Source organism: Pomacea canaliculata, linkage group LG8, assembly GCF_003073045.1.
Source record: "Pomacea canaliculata isolate SZHN2017 linkage group LG8, ASM307304v1, whole genome shotgun sequence".
Classification (NCBI taxonomy): Eukaryota; Metazoa; Mollusca; class Gastropoda; order Architaenioglossa; family Ampullariidae; genus Pomacea; species Pomacea canaliculata.
The window spans coordinates 14,011,703-14,028,563 of NC_037597.1; the positions used below are offsets into that span (position 1 = coordinate 14,011,703).

A 16,861-nucleotide genomic window follows, 5' to 3' on the forward strand; every position below is an offset into this window, starting at 1 on the left:
GTCCAGTGGTGTCCTCTTACGCGGTTTAACATCTTCTTTAAAACGAATTCTTCATCATGACAGTGCACCAGCATTCATCTGACTCACGCATATCCTCCAGTGTGCCTTTGCACAGATCCGAGCGACACCATTCCGAGGTAACAATTCAGCTTTGTGCTTGGAGAAGCTATCCAATCAAAGTCTGCAGACGGGAATTATAATGTATCATTTATAAGGTGCGCACAATAAATCAAATGCGCGCCCTTCACTTTTGGTGTCAGATTTGAATACGGGACGCTAACATGCTCACTGCCTTCTCTCCTGTTATTTTAAACGCCCGAGTAACTCTCGCCCTGTCACGTGAGATCTCGCACACTCTTCACCTCGTGAGATAAACATGTTAACGCAGACACGAGATCCGAATTATCGGATTTGAACCCCAACCAATCACACTTTCGGCTCTCCTGGGCATTCTCGGCGTACGCATGCGCACTGATTTCAACGGAAGCCGGAAACGTGAGTAGCCGCTTGTCGGCGAGAATTGATTTAAATCGACTAAAAGCAATTTAACAAGTTGTTTTGTGCTGACATAAAATTCACTTCCTCCCTGTGCATTTTCTTCACTTCTTCTCCCCGTCGTGCTACCCGAGCAGACGCAGGCATGCATGCAGACGCGCGCGTGCGCCATCCTGCACGACGACGGGTCGATGGTAAAGAAATATTGTATCGAGGTAGTCACAATGAGTGAGGGCGAAGGCTTCAGAAATGATGCCAACTAGATTGCCCTAAACTTCATTATTTAGCCACCTCGGCTCTCAGCATTACCTGGTTCTTGATTCTGCTTTTCTTTCTCTCTTTTTTTTTTAAATTCTGTTATGTCTTCTTGTTGTCATTGTCTGACGATCAGTATATTTAATTAACGACTTAAAGTTTTGTCATACCTTTCTTTTAAGCATTGTCTGTCTGTCATTTCAAGTCATTAACAAAAGGGAACACGTTGGTTTGGCATATTGTTTCCGGGTTTGTGGACTAAAAGACCTGTGTCATTAATTTAATTTCTCTAATTACATTTGAAGCTGTGATTATTAACAGAAGTAACAAAAGAGAGATGTTGCTTGGTTGTTGTTCTGTTTCAACTGTTTTCTATTTTCCACTTCTCTCAATCTCTCCATCCCACCTCACCATCTCTTGCTTTTTTAACGATAACAGTCACTATTTTGATCATCTATGATCTGAAAAGAAGCTCCAGCGGAAGTCAACATTAGATTTTCGAAAGTGGGAGGAGATGAAACAAATGAATCAACTGAAACTTGCTTGTAGAGGAAACAAACCTGTCCTCAAGCTGTCAGATTTCCATCTTTGCTGTAACCAGCATGAGGTCTGAAGATCCTTGTCCTACCAGCTGTTGCGTATCTCCCTAGGGACTTGCAACATCCGTGCAACAATACTGCAACGGTCATTTAAAAATACCCAGACTCTTGAGATTCTTTTGCAACACTGGTTATTCACGTTTCCGGATATATCTTGTGTATTGTTTGGATTTATCTTGTGTATTGTTCAATTTCCCTTAGAAGGTTGGAGAATATGACAAAGATGGTCACCGCCCTCACAAAAGTCTGGCCCTAAGATAAATTAGAGAACTATCTTCTCCGTCACCTACGATTGTAAGATCATGAAATTATTTTTCTCTTTTGCTCTCATTCAAAAGAAAGTGTATTCCTGTATTGCATGTAGCAGTTCCTTTCCAAGAACGGTTGATAGTTTTTGATTACAATATTTTCAAAATAATTGTAAACCCAGTCAGCAGTAAGCGCTTGTACAATTCTGAACTTGACATTTAAGTGTCAAGTCAAGGAGACACTAGTGGGGGGGAGAGGGCCATGCAGAAAGTAAAGAAAGGATGAGATTTTAAGTGTCGAGTGCAGAGGATGTAATTTTAAGCAGAATTTGACTAGAGACAAATCACTCTAGGTATTAAGTTTGCATCATCTGCTAATAGAGATGATGCGGTTTTTTTTTAAAGCAAACTGTATTTTATAGTTTAATTGCTTTAAAGTTGTAGGAACTTTGTTTATTGTCACTAAAGTTATTACTAATCGTGGAGGACGACGAGAAAATATTATAGAATGGAATCTTATCGCGAGCCGTTCAAACATTAGCCATAGCCGACGCCTTACCACTAGACCAGGGGTAGGAAACGTCCGGCCCTTGAAAAAAAAATGCAAAATTTGTAAAGCGCATGCTCATACTCCTAAGGAGCATGGTCTTAGCGCTTAGGAACAAAAACGAAACATGGACAGCATACGATGGACAGGAAACAAACAAATAACATATGAACTATAAAAGAATAAACAACCGATTTAATTAAATCCAAAAGATTTTTTTCATATCAACATAAATATATATTAAGTGCATATATTTTGAGGGACAAAATTGTCAGGACAATAGTCGGCTGCCCGGGGTCAGTATGGAAGATTTAGAAGAATAATTCATGAATGTGACCTTCACCCCAAGCCGAGTGTACACAACTTCCGGTTTGATATTGCAGCTCTCTTCGACCATGTCAGCTCTTACAATAATAATAAAATATGATCGTCGACATTGCTGTCTATCTCAGGCCCACAAATGTTCAACATTATCCTTTCATGGATTTCCATGTATGAGCAGCTGAAAAAACTGTGGCTGGTAAACATTTGTTTGGGCTAATGAGTTTATTTGTACATGTAGAAGTATATCTGTGTATGTAGCATGTGCGCAGACACTGTAAATGTCACAAGCTCCTCCAACAGGAAGAGGTATGTGTGTATGAAATAGTAATGATTATTATTATTAATGTACTTTAACTTCACAACCACAAACATAAAATTTTTCATACTGAAAAAATGGTTTTGTTGCTGTATTTTCTTTCTTCTCTGGGAATTTCTAATTACAAACATGAATTTTACACTCATAGACTCTAAACAGCTGCTTCGCTATACTTTTCATAGGAACAAAGAATATTTTTCGCGACCCTAAATACAAAAAGCGGATGGTAGTGACTCAGAGAAGAGTGGTGCCAGTCAGGATGTGGTTGTAGAAGTTGCAAAAGTGTTAACATACGGTGGCGAAACTACATCTTAGCAAATTATAGCAAAATATGTTTAAGTAGATAATTTTGATTGGCTCGAGAATGATGTTATAATTATAAATATCGAAATGTCCCTTGGATGGAGAAAGGTCCTCCACCCTTGCACTACACTGGCGTTGCACCGCATTCCCAGGTGAGATATAGTGCCTGGCGTTGATTACAGGTATCAAACACGTGCTTTGCAAGCAGATATTTCATAAACTTCTGAAGGTAAGAAGCTGCTTTATATATGTCATCGTGAACTGTTTAGAATGGTATTTAAAGAGGTGGGTAAGAAAATAATTTTCGTCGTCTTATTGTAATGGCGGTGAAAAATGTCGTTTCTCGGATTCCGTAAGGGTTAAAGTTCTCTTGCTTTTTCCAGGAGGGTGTCGCAGACCACATTTTTTCTTAGCCCCGACTTGTCACCATCAATCACCCATTCATAAACTGTTACCCCCTACAATCCATTGTTTGTATTTGGCGTCACTAGTCCTACAGACTCATTGTTCCTTACGAAGGCATATTTGGATTTCAAGTGTTATTTACAATCATGTGCACTTAATTTTTTGTGTCTGATCTTTTCTTCCTTTTTATTTATTTTTTATATTTTTTTATTTTGACTGATACCGAAGCTATGAGTGGGCGTTAGACAGAGCCTACGAATCGTGTCTAGACCTCAACCTCTACTGTTGTTGCATGGACAGTTCTAGAGCGCATAGTTTTGTTGTTATCATGAGCCGACATAAAACAACCCATCCTACCAGTCATACAGCCAAATATTGTATATCATATTTTATAATATTTCATATTCTATAAAAAAAATTGCTTCCTGATTTCCTCCAAGTTACCACAGCACCACCCAAACCACGCCAACTAATAACCTTCATCATTACCACCAACTCTACCAACATCATTCTTCAACAACAACAACAACAACAACAACAACATTCATTCTATTTTCAAAGGAACTGGAAGTATGATGCTTTTATTTAATCTTCGGGTAGTTGTTGACCTATCTAGTCACTCCCACCCGGAACCCCCACTATCCCACACCTAGGATCTTCATTGATAAACAAATAAATACTCTGTAAGAAATAAATACATGTTGGTAAAATATCAAACATTGTACGTTGTCTCGCTACCCCTTCCCACCCCTCCCACCCCTCCCCCTCCACCACTTCCAACCCCTGTTCCACTTTATCACTTTCCTCTTCCCTCGCTCTGTTCGTTTTTGTCACGCCGACAGTCTGGTCCGGGGCAGACTGAAGGTCTACGCCTCTCACACCGTGTTTCTCCTCAGCTTGTCTTCTCCGTGTTCGGTGGGGGAGGGGAGACGTTATCGCCCTGTTTGAAAGAACCATGATTCAGGCTTGATGGAAGCACGTGCTTGTTCCAACTTGACTTGCTGACGCTTGCGGTGACGTAAAGGCATGCGCAAATGAGCCCACGTGATGACGTGTGGTCAGGTGATAAGTCAGTTGAGGCGGTGCAAGACTTGGGCGGCCAAGAATTCCCTCGTTCGTTTGATCCTTTCGCGCAGGGAACATTTTTACCGGGAGACAAATCTTCGTTGTTACCCGTCCGACGACAGACGTTGGAGGAATGAGATCGAGAGATTCAGTTTTTTCCTTCTTCTTCTACTTTTTGTGTGAAAATCCTCTACCTCTACCCTTTGGAAACTGCTGCAATAAATTATTCAGGGATGCCACGACCTGTTAGTGACTGACAGACACGACAGCTACTTTTGACTCTCTGTGATGGCTACACAATACTGAAGGATAATGTTCAACGGTTAATATTTTAACCGAGGTGGAGATCGAACTGGCATCAAATAAAATATGTATCCATCCTCTTGAGTTTTTATTTACACCTGTCATCCTATGTCTAGTATGGTCATTTTAAATATATTGCTAGCCTCATTTTGAAGTAGTCTAGACCAGCTTAGCGAAGAGAAAACTCTCTGATTTTCTAGAATAGACTTTATAAAATATAATATTTTTGTAAATTTCAATCCTGCACAATCGCGCCTAAAGGCAGGACAATGTGGACTGTAAGACTAAAGAAAGCTGTGGGCTGACAACTTAAAGGTAACTCAGTCGCCATTTTTACTTCTTTTAATAATAGCAGAAGTGATACTTCACAAATTCATTTCAAATATTAGCTAAGTACTTTGGCTTCCAAAAATGAATGTATCACTTCTAGATAGATACTCCGTGAAGTTGTAGAGACTTCAGGACAGAAGAGCAGGCTTCCAAGTTCGCATCCAGACATGTCGGGATTAAAAACATTTTTATAGACTACTAACACCTTGCACAATGCATATACTGACGAAATTCATCTAAATATTTGTTGTCTTACCGTCTGTGCATTTGTTTTTGAAAATCCATGTGTTGTTCAAGCATCTGCCTCCATCTTACAAACGGATTAAGTAGCATCGTGCTATGGCAGAAATCGCCAAATTGCTCAGTGATGTCACCTTCATGGCGTATGAGGCCGGCAGAACACTGGAAATAATAAAACTGGAAATAATGGAAGACTGTTTGCATGCCTGCGTGATGACTCTTTCCTCCAGTTTTTAACATCCACTTTTAACATCGGTAACATAGTGGATAACACCAGGCGTGCCTGTGGTGACTAGAAGCCATGAAGGAGGGTCTTAAAACAGCTGGCTTGGAAAGGGTGCAGTGGTTTTTGGCATTAGGTGTCGAAACTGCAGCTAAATGGACAGGCGGAGGGGCTGGGGACAAGGGAGTGGGGAGGGTTTGACAGAGAACTGATTTTTCTCTCTAGGCCTCTAACGCTTGATTAGCACGCTTGTCTGTCAACAAACGCTGCGTGTTGACTTTGTCATTCGCTCCCTCGCACCCTCCCTGTCTCCCCCCTTGGCTGCACCCCTCCCCTCTCTTCACCCCCCCCTCATTCTGTGTCTGTTTCTTTACTCCCCCCTCCTCCTCTCTCTCTCACACACACACGCACACACACACTCCTATCCATCTCTCTCATACACACACACTACTATCCCTCACACAATGTGTGGATGTATGGATGTTATGGTTGTGCTTTTCTGACTTAAAAAATTAAGAAAATACACATGAAAACGCCACTGAAGGAAAACACAACACATACACACAAAAGGTATTAATATTTTCAATAAAATAGAAACTAGACACTAATTTCATTTTACCTATGAGACACATTTCAAACGTTTTTATTTCAGTGGAATTCTTTTAGCTTACATCAGTTCTTTGTGTTTAACTTTCGTAAAAGAAAACTTTCGTTTTTTTAAATCATCAAAAAAAAAAGAAAGAAAAACAAGAGTGATAGAAAAAGGGAATAAAAATATTTTTAACGGCCTATTGCTTCCTGCAATGTCCATATTCAATATTGAATACTTACTAAGTATTATTAAAATTCAATCATATATATGCTTGGTATTGTTGCTAGATAAAAATATGCCCCAATAAATTTGATTAATATGTCTCGGCTGTGGACATGTGCCTGTGTGTGTGTGAGTTGGTGCATGGGACATTTTCATTTTGTAAAGTAGGTAAGTTTTGTAAAGTGCTGTCAACACGGATTAGGATAGGGTACATTGCTGGATAACTCCTCTGGTTTCTTATGATTAAATGGTTGCATTTTCATTCAACTTAGTTGCAAAATGAAAATATGATATTAATTGTATTAAAACAGACATATCAGAAACGTAGCTCGGGAGTCAGGTATCAAGCAAACTCTGATTAAAGGATTACAAAAAATTGTGATTGGAGTTTCAGGTCCCAAGAGTGCTACTCACCTCGCTACACGTCCACATGGTTCGATGAACACATCCCCGCCAACGACTTTTCATCCACGATTATGCTGCGCGTGCTGTGCGCGTGACTGACAAATGAATCAGTGAGCCTGCGTGCGTGAGTTTGTGTGTGTGTGAGAGAGAGAGAGACGATATGATCTTACCTTTCAGTCATTCACATTATTAAACCCAGTCAGTGTTTTCGATCGAATGGAAGTAGAAGAGGAGGGGAGATGATGAGGTATAAGAATCATGAGAGACTGCACGCGCGCGTACACACACACACAGGCGCTCGGACACACACGCGCGCACGTATGCACGCCAATGGCCGCAGCTGTTGAAAAAGTAGGTCAGCTGGATCTTGAAACAGCATCCTACTGTAACTGGTTCAATAACAAAGAGAACAAGAAAAGGAATGAATAGCTAACTCAAGCGCTTGGGAACAGTCCATGCTTATTGTCTGAAGCCAGTCACCCACGGATTGCGGATGTTGAAGGCAGCGCGCGCTACTTTGTCAGACCATACCAAGTAGAGACAAACAACATCGACTTTATTTATTCTACTACATCTCTCCTTTTCAGTCCCTAACTTTTCCTCTTTCCCAACTGAAACAATTCCTCTCCCACTTTTTGTTATACCAGTTCTCTTGACCCAGTCTTGGCTATTATTCACTCATTAAAGATAACTGTTAGTTTATCCGTAAGATCATTTCTTCTTTCACTAATAATAAGGTAATAATTTAGTCAAAGACTGGAAATAATGGTCTAGTTTGGTTTCTAAGAAAATATCTGCTTGTGGCTAGGTCTAGTCACTAACTAGAAGAAAGGGTCTGGTAATTTGTGCTCCGTGTTTTGTTACAAATGCGAGATGTTTGGTGGGTCTGCCTTCTGTGGGTTAGTCGCGAACTGATGTCGAGGATTTAAACCGTGGGTAGTCTGAGGTTTCAGTACTAACTGCTTGACAAATGGATGGATGAAACAGACCCATGACACGAGAAGGGACAGAAAAAAAGAAAGATTGGAATGAGGTGTGAAAGGCTCACACAGCCCCCACTCACCTCTACACTCCACCCCTACCCAACCATTTTCTTAACGCCCGATTCTGACGGAGGAAATGAAGCAAATATCGATGACTGACGTATGACAGATCCCACGGTGAGAACAGACATCGACAAAGAAAAAGGGGGTCACAGGAGGAAAACGAAGAGGCCAGACCTCATCCCTCCGTGTCTCCCTCCCCAACTCCCCTCCCTCCGCCAATCTCACACTATTATAACAGACTTTTTTTTTTTACACCCAACCAGACCAGTGAACATGGAATGACTTGAATTTGGCATCGCTTCGGCAGAAAATTATCAATCACATCTTTCAGTAAATTTTTTAAAAAGTATAATTCATTCTTACTATTTAATTACTATGTAATAAGACACCCGTTTGTATCTGTTAGCTGGAGCAGTATATATCTCTGTAAACCAGTAAAATTTAATAGAATATCAAAGTAAATATCATCAAGATGGATTTATTTTATTTTGACGATCATGGAGACTTTTAAAAGTATGGAGGAGGTGGAGCGGGAAGGCCAAAGTAGGAGATGAAGAGGACACTTTCGTTGCGAAGAGAGTTTTAAATTGTGGTCTTCATTAAAAAAATAATTTAATTGGGTGACTATGGTGAGCTTGTTGAAAGTTCGCACATTTGCTGGTGAGAGACGTGGGTGCTAGACATTGTTTAATCCTTTGGCTGTCGGCAACTTCCATGTCTACGAGTTGGAGCTGCCGTCAAATGCCATTTAATGGGTGACTTAGTGTTCAAATGTGTAAAAGGAAACCCGTCATTATCATCGTTACCATCATCTCAACATTGCCTATTTTTAGAAACAAATATCACTAGTAGATCAAATAAGACTTTATAAAAACGTAGACATATAGACAGATAAAGAGTCCAACAAGAGGTTAGTTTATTTGAATCATTATCTTTTCTTATTTGTTGTGAATTTCTTATTTTCTCCTGTGTGTTCAAGATGGCAAATAGAAAAAAAAATGAGAAAGAAAGAGAAAAAAGAAAAAAGACTGAGAGAAAAGAAAGAAAAACAGAGAAAAAAAAGGAAACAGAGAAAACGGGAAGACAAATAAATAAAATAATAATGAGTAAGATAATTAGATATTCTATAGGAGAAATGTCGATTATTGTAGCCTAGAATATTTGTGTGCTGAGGTGTAGGAGTGGTTAGCAGTGTCAAAATGGCGCTTTGTCAAGCTGTTTGGGCAACAACCTACTGTTGACTTTACAGGGTACGGGTAGCAGCAAACTCTGTATTCTATAGGCTAATGAAGGAAAACAGTTTTCTTTAGAAGATTTTTGCACCAAATTTCAAGCCGTGTTTTTAAATCCCTGCAGACCTTATAAACAATTCACAGGTTTCATTTAAAGCAGAATTAGAAAATGGAAATCAGGTTTCGAAACTTGTCCCTCATAGTTTCCAGTGAAGTACATGTGTACTGCAGTTGCAGTCCCCAGCGCAGAAGTACTGGATAAAGTATACAATATAGATTACACATAAAAAACTCACATTTCCTGGACAACAGACTTTTAAGCAGTTATTGTCATCATATGATGCCTAACTCCATCAATAGAATCGAACACAGTTCTGTCCTTTGCGATGTATCCATGGATGTGTGAGGTAAGACTTTTAATGTACAGCCAGCTAGCAGGTTAAAGTACTTATGCAGTTTCTGTGTGTGTGTGAGCGCGCGAGCTGCTGTATGTGAGTGAGCGATAACATTCTGTAGATGAACTCGCAGACACATGAATGAATACTTACAGCTAAGTAATTTATATTTATCCAGGGGTGCCTGAGATGATGCCATTTTCAGCAAATAAACTGCAGGTTTATCCACTTTATCCTCATGCTGCTTGACGCGCTGCTAATACATCAAAGCGGATCGCTCCCCCTAGTAACGCGGTTTCTATGGAGTGGCGCGGTGGGACGGATGGCAGCACGCCAGAACTAACGGTCAGCGTGTGTACAGCACCATCCGTGACTCTGGTGGATGCAGTGTCATGTCAGGCACCGCCTGCTTCTCCCACTCATGTGGCACAAGATTCCTTGTGTTTTGTCCCACTCCTGTATCGAGATGCTCGGATTCGTCTCTTGGTTTATTTTTCGGATTATTCTTTCTTTCGTGTGCATATTGGAGGTATTTATCTCCAGGAAAACCTACTTCGGTGGGTCCTTAATGGCGTCCAGTAACTGCTGGCTCATTAAAATACAGATTTTTGTGTAAAGACTACTGTGGAGTGTTTGACCCTGTGCATAGAAAGAAGGAAGGAAGGAAGGAAAGAAAGAGTTACCTGTAAATATAATGCCATTTTATTACAGTTAAGCCGTCCCTAAATGCTTAGACAAATTTTATTAGAGAAGAGATTTAGTTTTAGTCTGCCTGAAGACCGTACCTCATTTCATTCCGTCTGTCTTGGTGTTTGTCTGTTTTCCCGAAGGTTCTAAGCTTAACATGTGAACAGAAAGAATAAGTAAATATTTGTAGAACACTGAATTTTATTTTTCTTTATAAATGTTTTTTTGGGGGGTTATAAAAGTAAATCGGTAATCACCTGCCCAGACGTGAGTCATAAGTTTGACAACAAGTTGTGGTATGGCTAGACATTTATTTCATACATTCCGTTCATGACATACATAAATTGCATACATTACATACATGTACACACGCACGAGCATTCTCTCAAGCTTTTATGCACGCACACATGAACACACAAACACATGCTCACGAGGAGGGGAAAGGAAGACAGAATGAGGAACAATGGGAGAAGGAAGCATAATTAAAAACAAAATTTATGCACAGAAATTAAAACATCCATTAATTGAATCGAAATACGTGATTGCGTCCCCCTAATCGGAGTTTGTTGATGTTACTGAGGGATGAAGGTTTGTTCTGCAGACGGCCTACAGTTACTTAGCAGTTACTACCTTCCGTCAGTCTCTCTGTCTTCACCGTTAGTAGTGTTCGCGCTGATGTGTAAATAAAACCTACACCGGATGTTAAACTAGGAACTCACTGAATTAAAATGTTGGATAGTGTGTAGTATACAGTACTAATAATATAACAACCGAGATATTATTTTTGTCCTGCTCACGGAAGGAAACATAATAACAGGTTAAAGAAGAAGAAGTGAACGGATGAATGCTTACAGTCTGGTCGATGTAACCGGTATCGAAGTAAACTTGATGGAGAAACAGCGCATGCTGCTGAGAAACAAGAGTATTGGTTGTAGTTACATATGATTTAGGGATGAAGAAGAGACGCTCTCTCTCTCTCCCCTCTCTCTCTCACTCTCTCTCTCACACACACACCCCACCTCCCACCACCCGACATCCCTTCCTATCACTCGTGTGACGTTCGATCAAACAGAGGACCCAGCCAACAGCCGCATCAAAGGGCAGGCCAGCCACAGCCTAAGCCCCTGGCAGAAACCTATCGACCAATCAAATCACTGCACCGGCTGCCTGCGCGCAACGTCGCGCGCCGCCGGTGGGCGGGGCGGGGAGGGAGTTAAGGGATGAGGGGGGAGTGAAACAAAGCTGCCTCGCGCGCAGGGGAGGGGTTGAAGTACCGCCCTCTTTCCTCTGTACACTCGCCGCGTGCGGGTGAGCGACGGGTGGGCCATTTCTGCTGCGTTTATGTTGGGGTTTCTTTCCAACAGAACACGAGTGGGTTTACGAGGCGGCCACTGGAAAGTGAGCGGGGGTTCTTTGCGGCGACGAGGAACGAAATTCTATCGGATTGCTTCGTGGCTGGGGTTCGGGCAAGACTCGACTCAACTGACCGATCCGGTGGCAAGGAGCTTGAGGTTTGTGTAGCCCTGTCGTATCTGGCCCAACCGACCGCCGGCTCCAGGCGGCATCAGACACCATGATGGACCCATATGCCTACCCCACAGGTCAGTGCCATCACTTTTTTTTTTTTAAATACTACTGTTTCACACTTCTTTCTTAGATCCTGACTTGCCTTCTCTCTGTGTGTGTCTGCATCCTCGAAACTAGAAACCCTGCTAACATTTTTACCCCCTTGTTCCTAACTCTTGTCACCAGTGTGCTTGTCTCCTAGTCACAGCTAACATTCACATCACAGCCTGAGGATAATCCTTCAAACCATCGGTGTCCAGTTACCTGTCCGCGTTAACGGCCTGTCACCAAAAGATGCATCGTTAGAAACTTGTCAGCTCCTGGTTCATACTTTCAAAATTTTATCTGACCTGATACTCTTTTTCTGAAAGTAATGTATGTTAACGGCCTAACTACCCTAATTCTACCTAGAAGATTAAACATTTTAAAACTGTCTTCTTCATTACTCAGTCAATCAATCCCTTAGCCTGAAAACATCGTTAAAATTAATGTTTCTCCCACTGTGTTGACAACCTGCCACTTTGATTAGTCACGCGACTGGGTCTCATCCTGCAAACACAACATTCTTCCACGGCGAACTCTTTGCTGTCTTCAAGCAAACAGAAGATATTTATAGTGGCTAGTTTCTAATACCTTCACAACACACCTCCGTTTAGTCACAAGTTACAAAAGTTAATGACTTCACCTTGTGTTTCTAGGGCACCCGACTAACCCGCCATCTCCCTACACCCCTCTCGGAAATAAAAACTAAAACCTGCGCAAAAAGATATATCTAGCGGTAATTTACTAGGTATCAAATTAATCTCCGGTAAAGCCAGGTGTTTCTACAGCTTTTCATCCCCAGGAGCATGTGAAGCTGCTAGCCCCGGGGTTAAGGTCGGTCCCTACAATCTTCGTGCACATAAGGAGTGAGATTTAACTATACCCATAAAGTGTCTCTAACCCTGACAGGTCGTCTCCCAGCGTGATGTGCACCTTAGTTTTCGAGGCCAGCGCTGCTGCAGTGGCTGGCGATACTGCGATAAACCTGCTTGATGACCGCGGAGGAAAACGGTTTGGGAACTTATTTATGTAGCGGGCCGGGCGAGCTTAACTGTTTGAGAGTGGTGGAGGGGTTAAGGCTTGCAGACATATAACATAGATTTCAGATGCGCAAACGTCAGAACACAGGCATAGAGGCCACATATACTATTGGGAAACGTGACGCGGGGAAAATAAGTTGTGTCGGGTGGATGTGGCAGGAAGAGGGGTAGATAAGAGGAGAGAGGGTGGGAAAGTATGAAGAGGGAGGGATACTTACTGGAGGGAATTGACGGAGGGAGTACAGGTGAGATGAAGCGAATGATGTAGGTTGTGGGCTTGGTGAGATGTAGGTGGTCAAGGCAGGATGAGAAGAAGAATGTCGTCGTCGTCGTCGTTGGGGTACCCTACCAGCTACATCCCCCCCCCTCTGCACCCCAGTCTTAAGTTTCCTGCGGCCCTGTCAAGACAACTTCATTACGAGACAATTAGTCCCTGCCACCAACCTGACGGCGGTGACGTCTGTCAAGTGACGTATCTCGCGCGCGGCCCCTTAATTACACATGACTGTATCAACGGGCCGGGGTAACGTGAGACGAGGAGCCTGTCTTGAAGAGCCGGCATGGATGATGGGTCTGGAAGTGTGGCTAGCCCTGTCTCTATCCCTGACCTCACTGGCTAGCTGTGTCTAGGCGCTGACCCCCAACAGACTAGCCAACACTTCAGCTGTTTTCTATCTCAAGTTTTAGGCATGACGGGGATGGGTGTGGGTAGGCAGGGGAGGAGGAGACCTGGGTTAAGAATTTCTTTATTTTAATTCTTTTTATAGCTGGAATTAGTGTTTGAGAATTAAAGCAGGAACTGGTGACCGTAGGCTAAATATTATGACTAACACTAAATGGGATACACAGTAGTGAGATTATTTGTGGTTGATGGATCCCTGGACTAAAAGGTAAAGAAAGTGCACACTGCCCCATAAATATAAATGATAGGATACAATATATATTTGAGCTTATGGCTGTAATGTAATTTTCTTCTTTCATATGAAACACACTTTTAAAAAATATTAGCCTGCTTGCTGCTGTAATATTTGCAGAGACATTTGGTCGTCGGTTGTTGTTGTAGTCCAGTGTCAGTCAGGTCAAACAGCTTCCATAACCGATACAATAATTTTGAGTTCGTTTTAATATGTGCATTGTTGTTGTACAGTAAAGAACCATGTATACACCAAAACATACATACATGTGAACAGTTAAACACATATATACACATGGACGTGTGAAATTTTACATTTATTTATTAAAAACAAAATAGAAACGAACTAATAAACACTGATTTCAGAAATGACCACTTTTTGTAACCATTAATAGTTACGTAGATTATTAACATGTATATCATATGGTAAATAAAATATCTGGACTGTAATTCACAAGCTGATTTAAAAAAATTAATCCCTAAAACTTAATAGCAACTGGAAAGGCGACCTCTTCATATTTAAAACGCTTTGTTGTATTTTTATAAACAAACAAAACATAATCCATGCGTCGCCTGATATTCTTATATATATCACCTTGTCCACGCATGCGCACACGAGTGCTGTAGTTTACTAACAGTTATGACTATTTATTAAATTTCTTTCTGAGAAATAGCATCAAATCTGAAGAAACAAGAGATAACTTCCAGACAGCTTTGCCCGAGACTTAATAAGCATCTGGCTTACTTCCCTTGGTGGGGGCGGCCCGGGGAGAGGGGGTCTATTGATCAGAGGGAGAGGGTGGTGGGGAGATCCCTCATGTGGTGCTCAGGACTTCTCCTCTTTCCTCCGGATTCGAACTTCTTTCGCTCCATCTTCATCAGGTCGCAGTGGAGAAAGTCGATCGTGTGAGTAGGACAAAGGGTGGGAGGCGTCTCCTGGTGAGAAATCTCACTGATGCTTCGTGTTTCTCTTTGACACCTTTTCTTCTGTCCCTACTAACAATTGTATCTTAATATTTTAGATAGATCACCTAGTAGCTGTAGGAATCATGATCAGAAAGTGTGTATGTGTCAGAGAAAGAATAATTGGAAGCTAAATCTGAAAATAATTGAAAAAAAAAATTCAGTTAAAACTTTTCATTATTTTACTATCATCATGTTGTCGTGTGTGTGTGCTTTCATGCTTCGCATGATTTATGTTTGTGTGTCTTTTTATATCTATTTAATCAAACGGAAGATGTTTAGAATATTTTTAATTAATCAGTAATTGTCTCGCGCTTAGTATTTTCACTGTAGGCACTAACATGTTTATATCAGGTATCTTAAAGATGTTGAGTGGGTGTACTAATTGTAACTAATTCAATCTGTGGTGACGTCTGAAGATTGTCATTCAATGTTCATTTGATTACTTGTTTTTGGCGAGTTGTTTTCTGCAGCTTAAAATAAATGTGTATGTATGTACGCTTATATATATATACATGACTACATTTATATATGTTTCCATGGATATACATTTGTGTATGTTTTGTGGGTGCAAAAACTCCTGCCTAGTCTGAGTGTTTTACTGGCGTGTATCCATAACCAAACGCACAATATCACACGAAATCACCCTTTACATGAGACACAAAATAAAATTCTATATAATATAAAAAGAAAGTGTGATGTGTAACCCTGTAACGTTCCTTTCAAAAAACGCCCAAACTGTAAACATAATATTCTTTACCTAAAGCCATTCGCCTGATATTGAGCTATACTGCGCAAGGTCAGATTATAACTTTGCCATCTTGTTTGAGACATTCAAGACGAGGCTGGTGTCATGTGATGACGGAGGGCCACAGTTACAATGGGAGGAAACCTGACATAACCTTTTAAAACACTTCATCGATGGTGACGCAGACAAAGACTGTTTACTCCATAACCTTTCCCGAGAAGTAAAACTCGCCATGAAGAATGTGGTGTTCTCACCCTGTCAGCTCAGTTCTGAGTCTCCATCACAGTTTTACGGGTGGGAACGACAAGTCAACCGTGAAGTAGCGAATGGGCGTGGCTTAGAAAAGACAAAGAATGTATCGCGGTGATGCTGTGAAAGACTTGTAAAATGGACACAGACTTTATTACCAGCTGGGCGGGCCATCTGATGGTGATGAATCGTGATTGGATATTGACAGAAAGTTATCAAACCTACTGAGTATCTGTTACATGAGAATTTATACTTACCCCGCGAATTATCCGCATTACACACATTACACACAGTATCATCCACAAAAACACTTTATTATCCATAAGCACGAGTTTATATTAAATTGTAGATGGGAGGGAGGCAGTGGTGTCATCCACAGCTTGTCCTAGTGTCTGGTGCTGTCAGAACTGACTGCTCTCCCTTGGAAAGGAATTATTAGCATGGCTGGATGGCGAGGGGAGGTAATATTGGCTTGTTTCGTTCAGCTTGTTATGGCTCAGTCCTGCCACGTATTTCACGAGTGGAGAGCAGCATGGCTTTCTCCAGTCGAACCGTATCACCAGGCTACGTGGTTTCGCAGCTGTTGTGTTTGTTTTCTAAGCACTGATGCATGTTGCGATCATCCCGGGGCAAATGTTTCTAAAGCATCAACGTGTGTTGATTTGCCACTAAATGCGAGCAAAACATTGAGGTCTGTACATCTGTAAAATGTTTTTATAGATTATTTTAAAGATTATTAATCGTGGGTTGATTTTGTTACATAAGTGGGATGCCATACCACTACAGAGAAAATGAATGCTTAGACATCGTGAGGAATTGAGATGAACTTTTCTTTGTAAACATGAAGAAACTTTAAATAACTCACCGACAGCGGGAAGGAGAGGGAGAGAGCTATGTGTGTAATATGAGAAAACGAATACAAGGCTTTATCGTTGCTGATTAAACAACAATCACAGACTGTTCACTCAGTGACACCATGTCCTGTACACTTTCATCCACTATGTTCCGTTCAAACAACAGCATCATTCCCTGTTTACATACAAACATCATGTCCAGGTCAGACAGCAACATCCTATCCTGCAACATTAGGTCCTGTTCATACAGGGAG

General features: G+C 41.3%; 1 protein-coding gene across 4 annotated transcripts in view; it reads left to right on the plus strand.

Annotated features, from left to right (window-relative positions):
* LOC112571301 (homeobox protein six1a-like) overlaps positions 1 to 16,861 on the plus strand; it is a 112,230-nt gene that overhangs the window by 14,866 nt on the left and 80,503 nt on the right. For 3 of the 4 annotated variants that reach the window (XM_025250195.1, XM_025250193.1, XM_025250196.1), the window contains exon 2: positions 11,597 to 11,833. In XM_025250195.1, the coding sequence (XP_025105980.1) occupies positions 11,806 to 11,833 (28 nt within the window). In that variant the 5' untranslated portion in view covers positions 11,597 to 11,805. Of the gene's footprint in view, positions 1 to 11,458; positions 11,834 to 16,861 lie in introns of those variants that run through there. The other variant, XM_025250194.1, reaches the window with a different exon arrangement.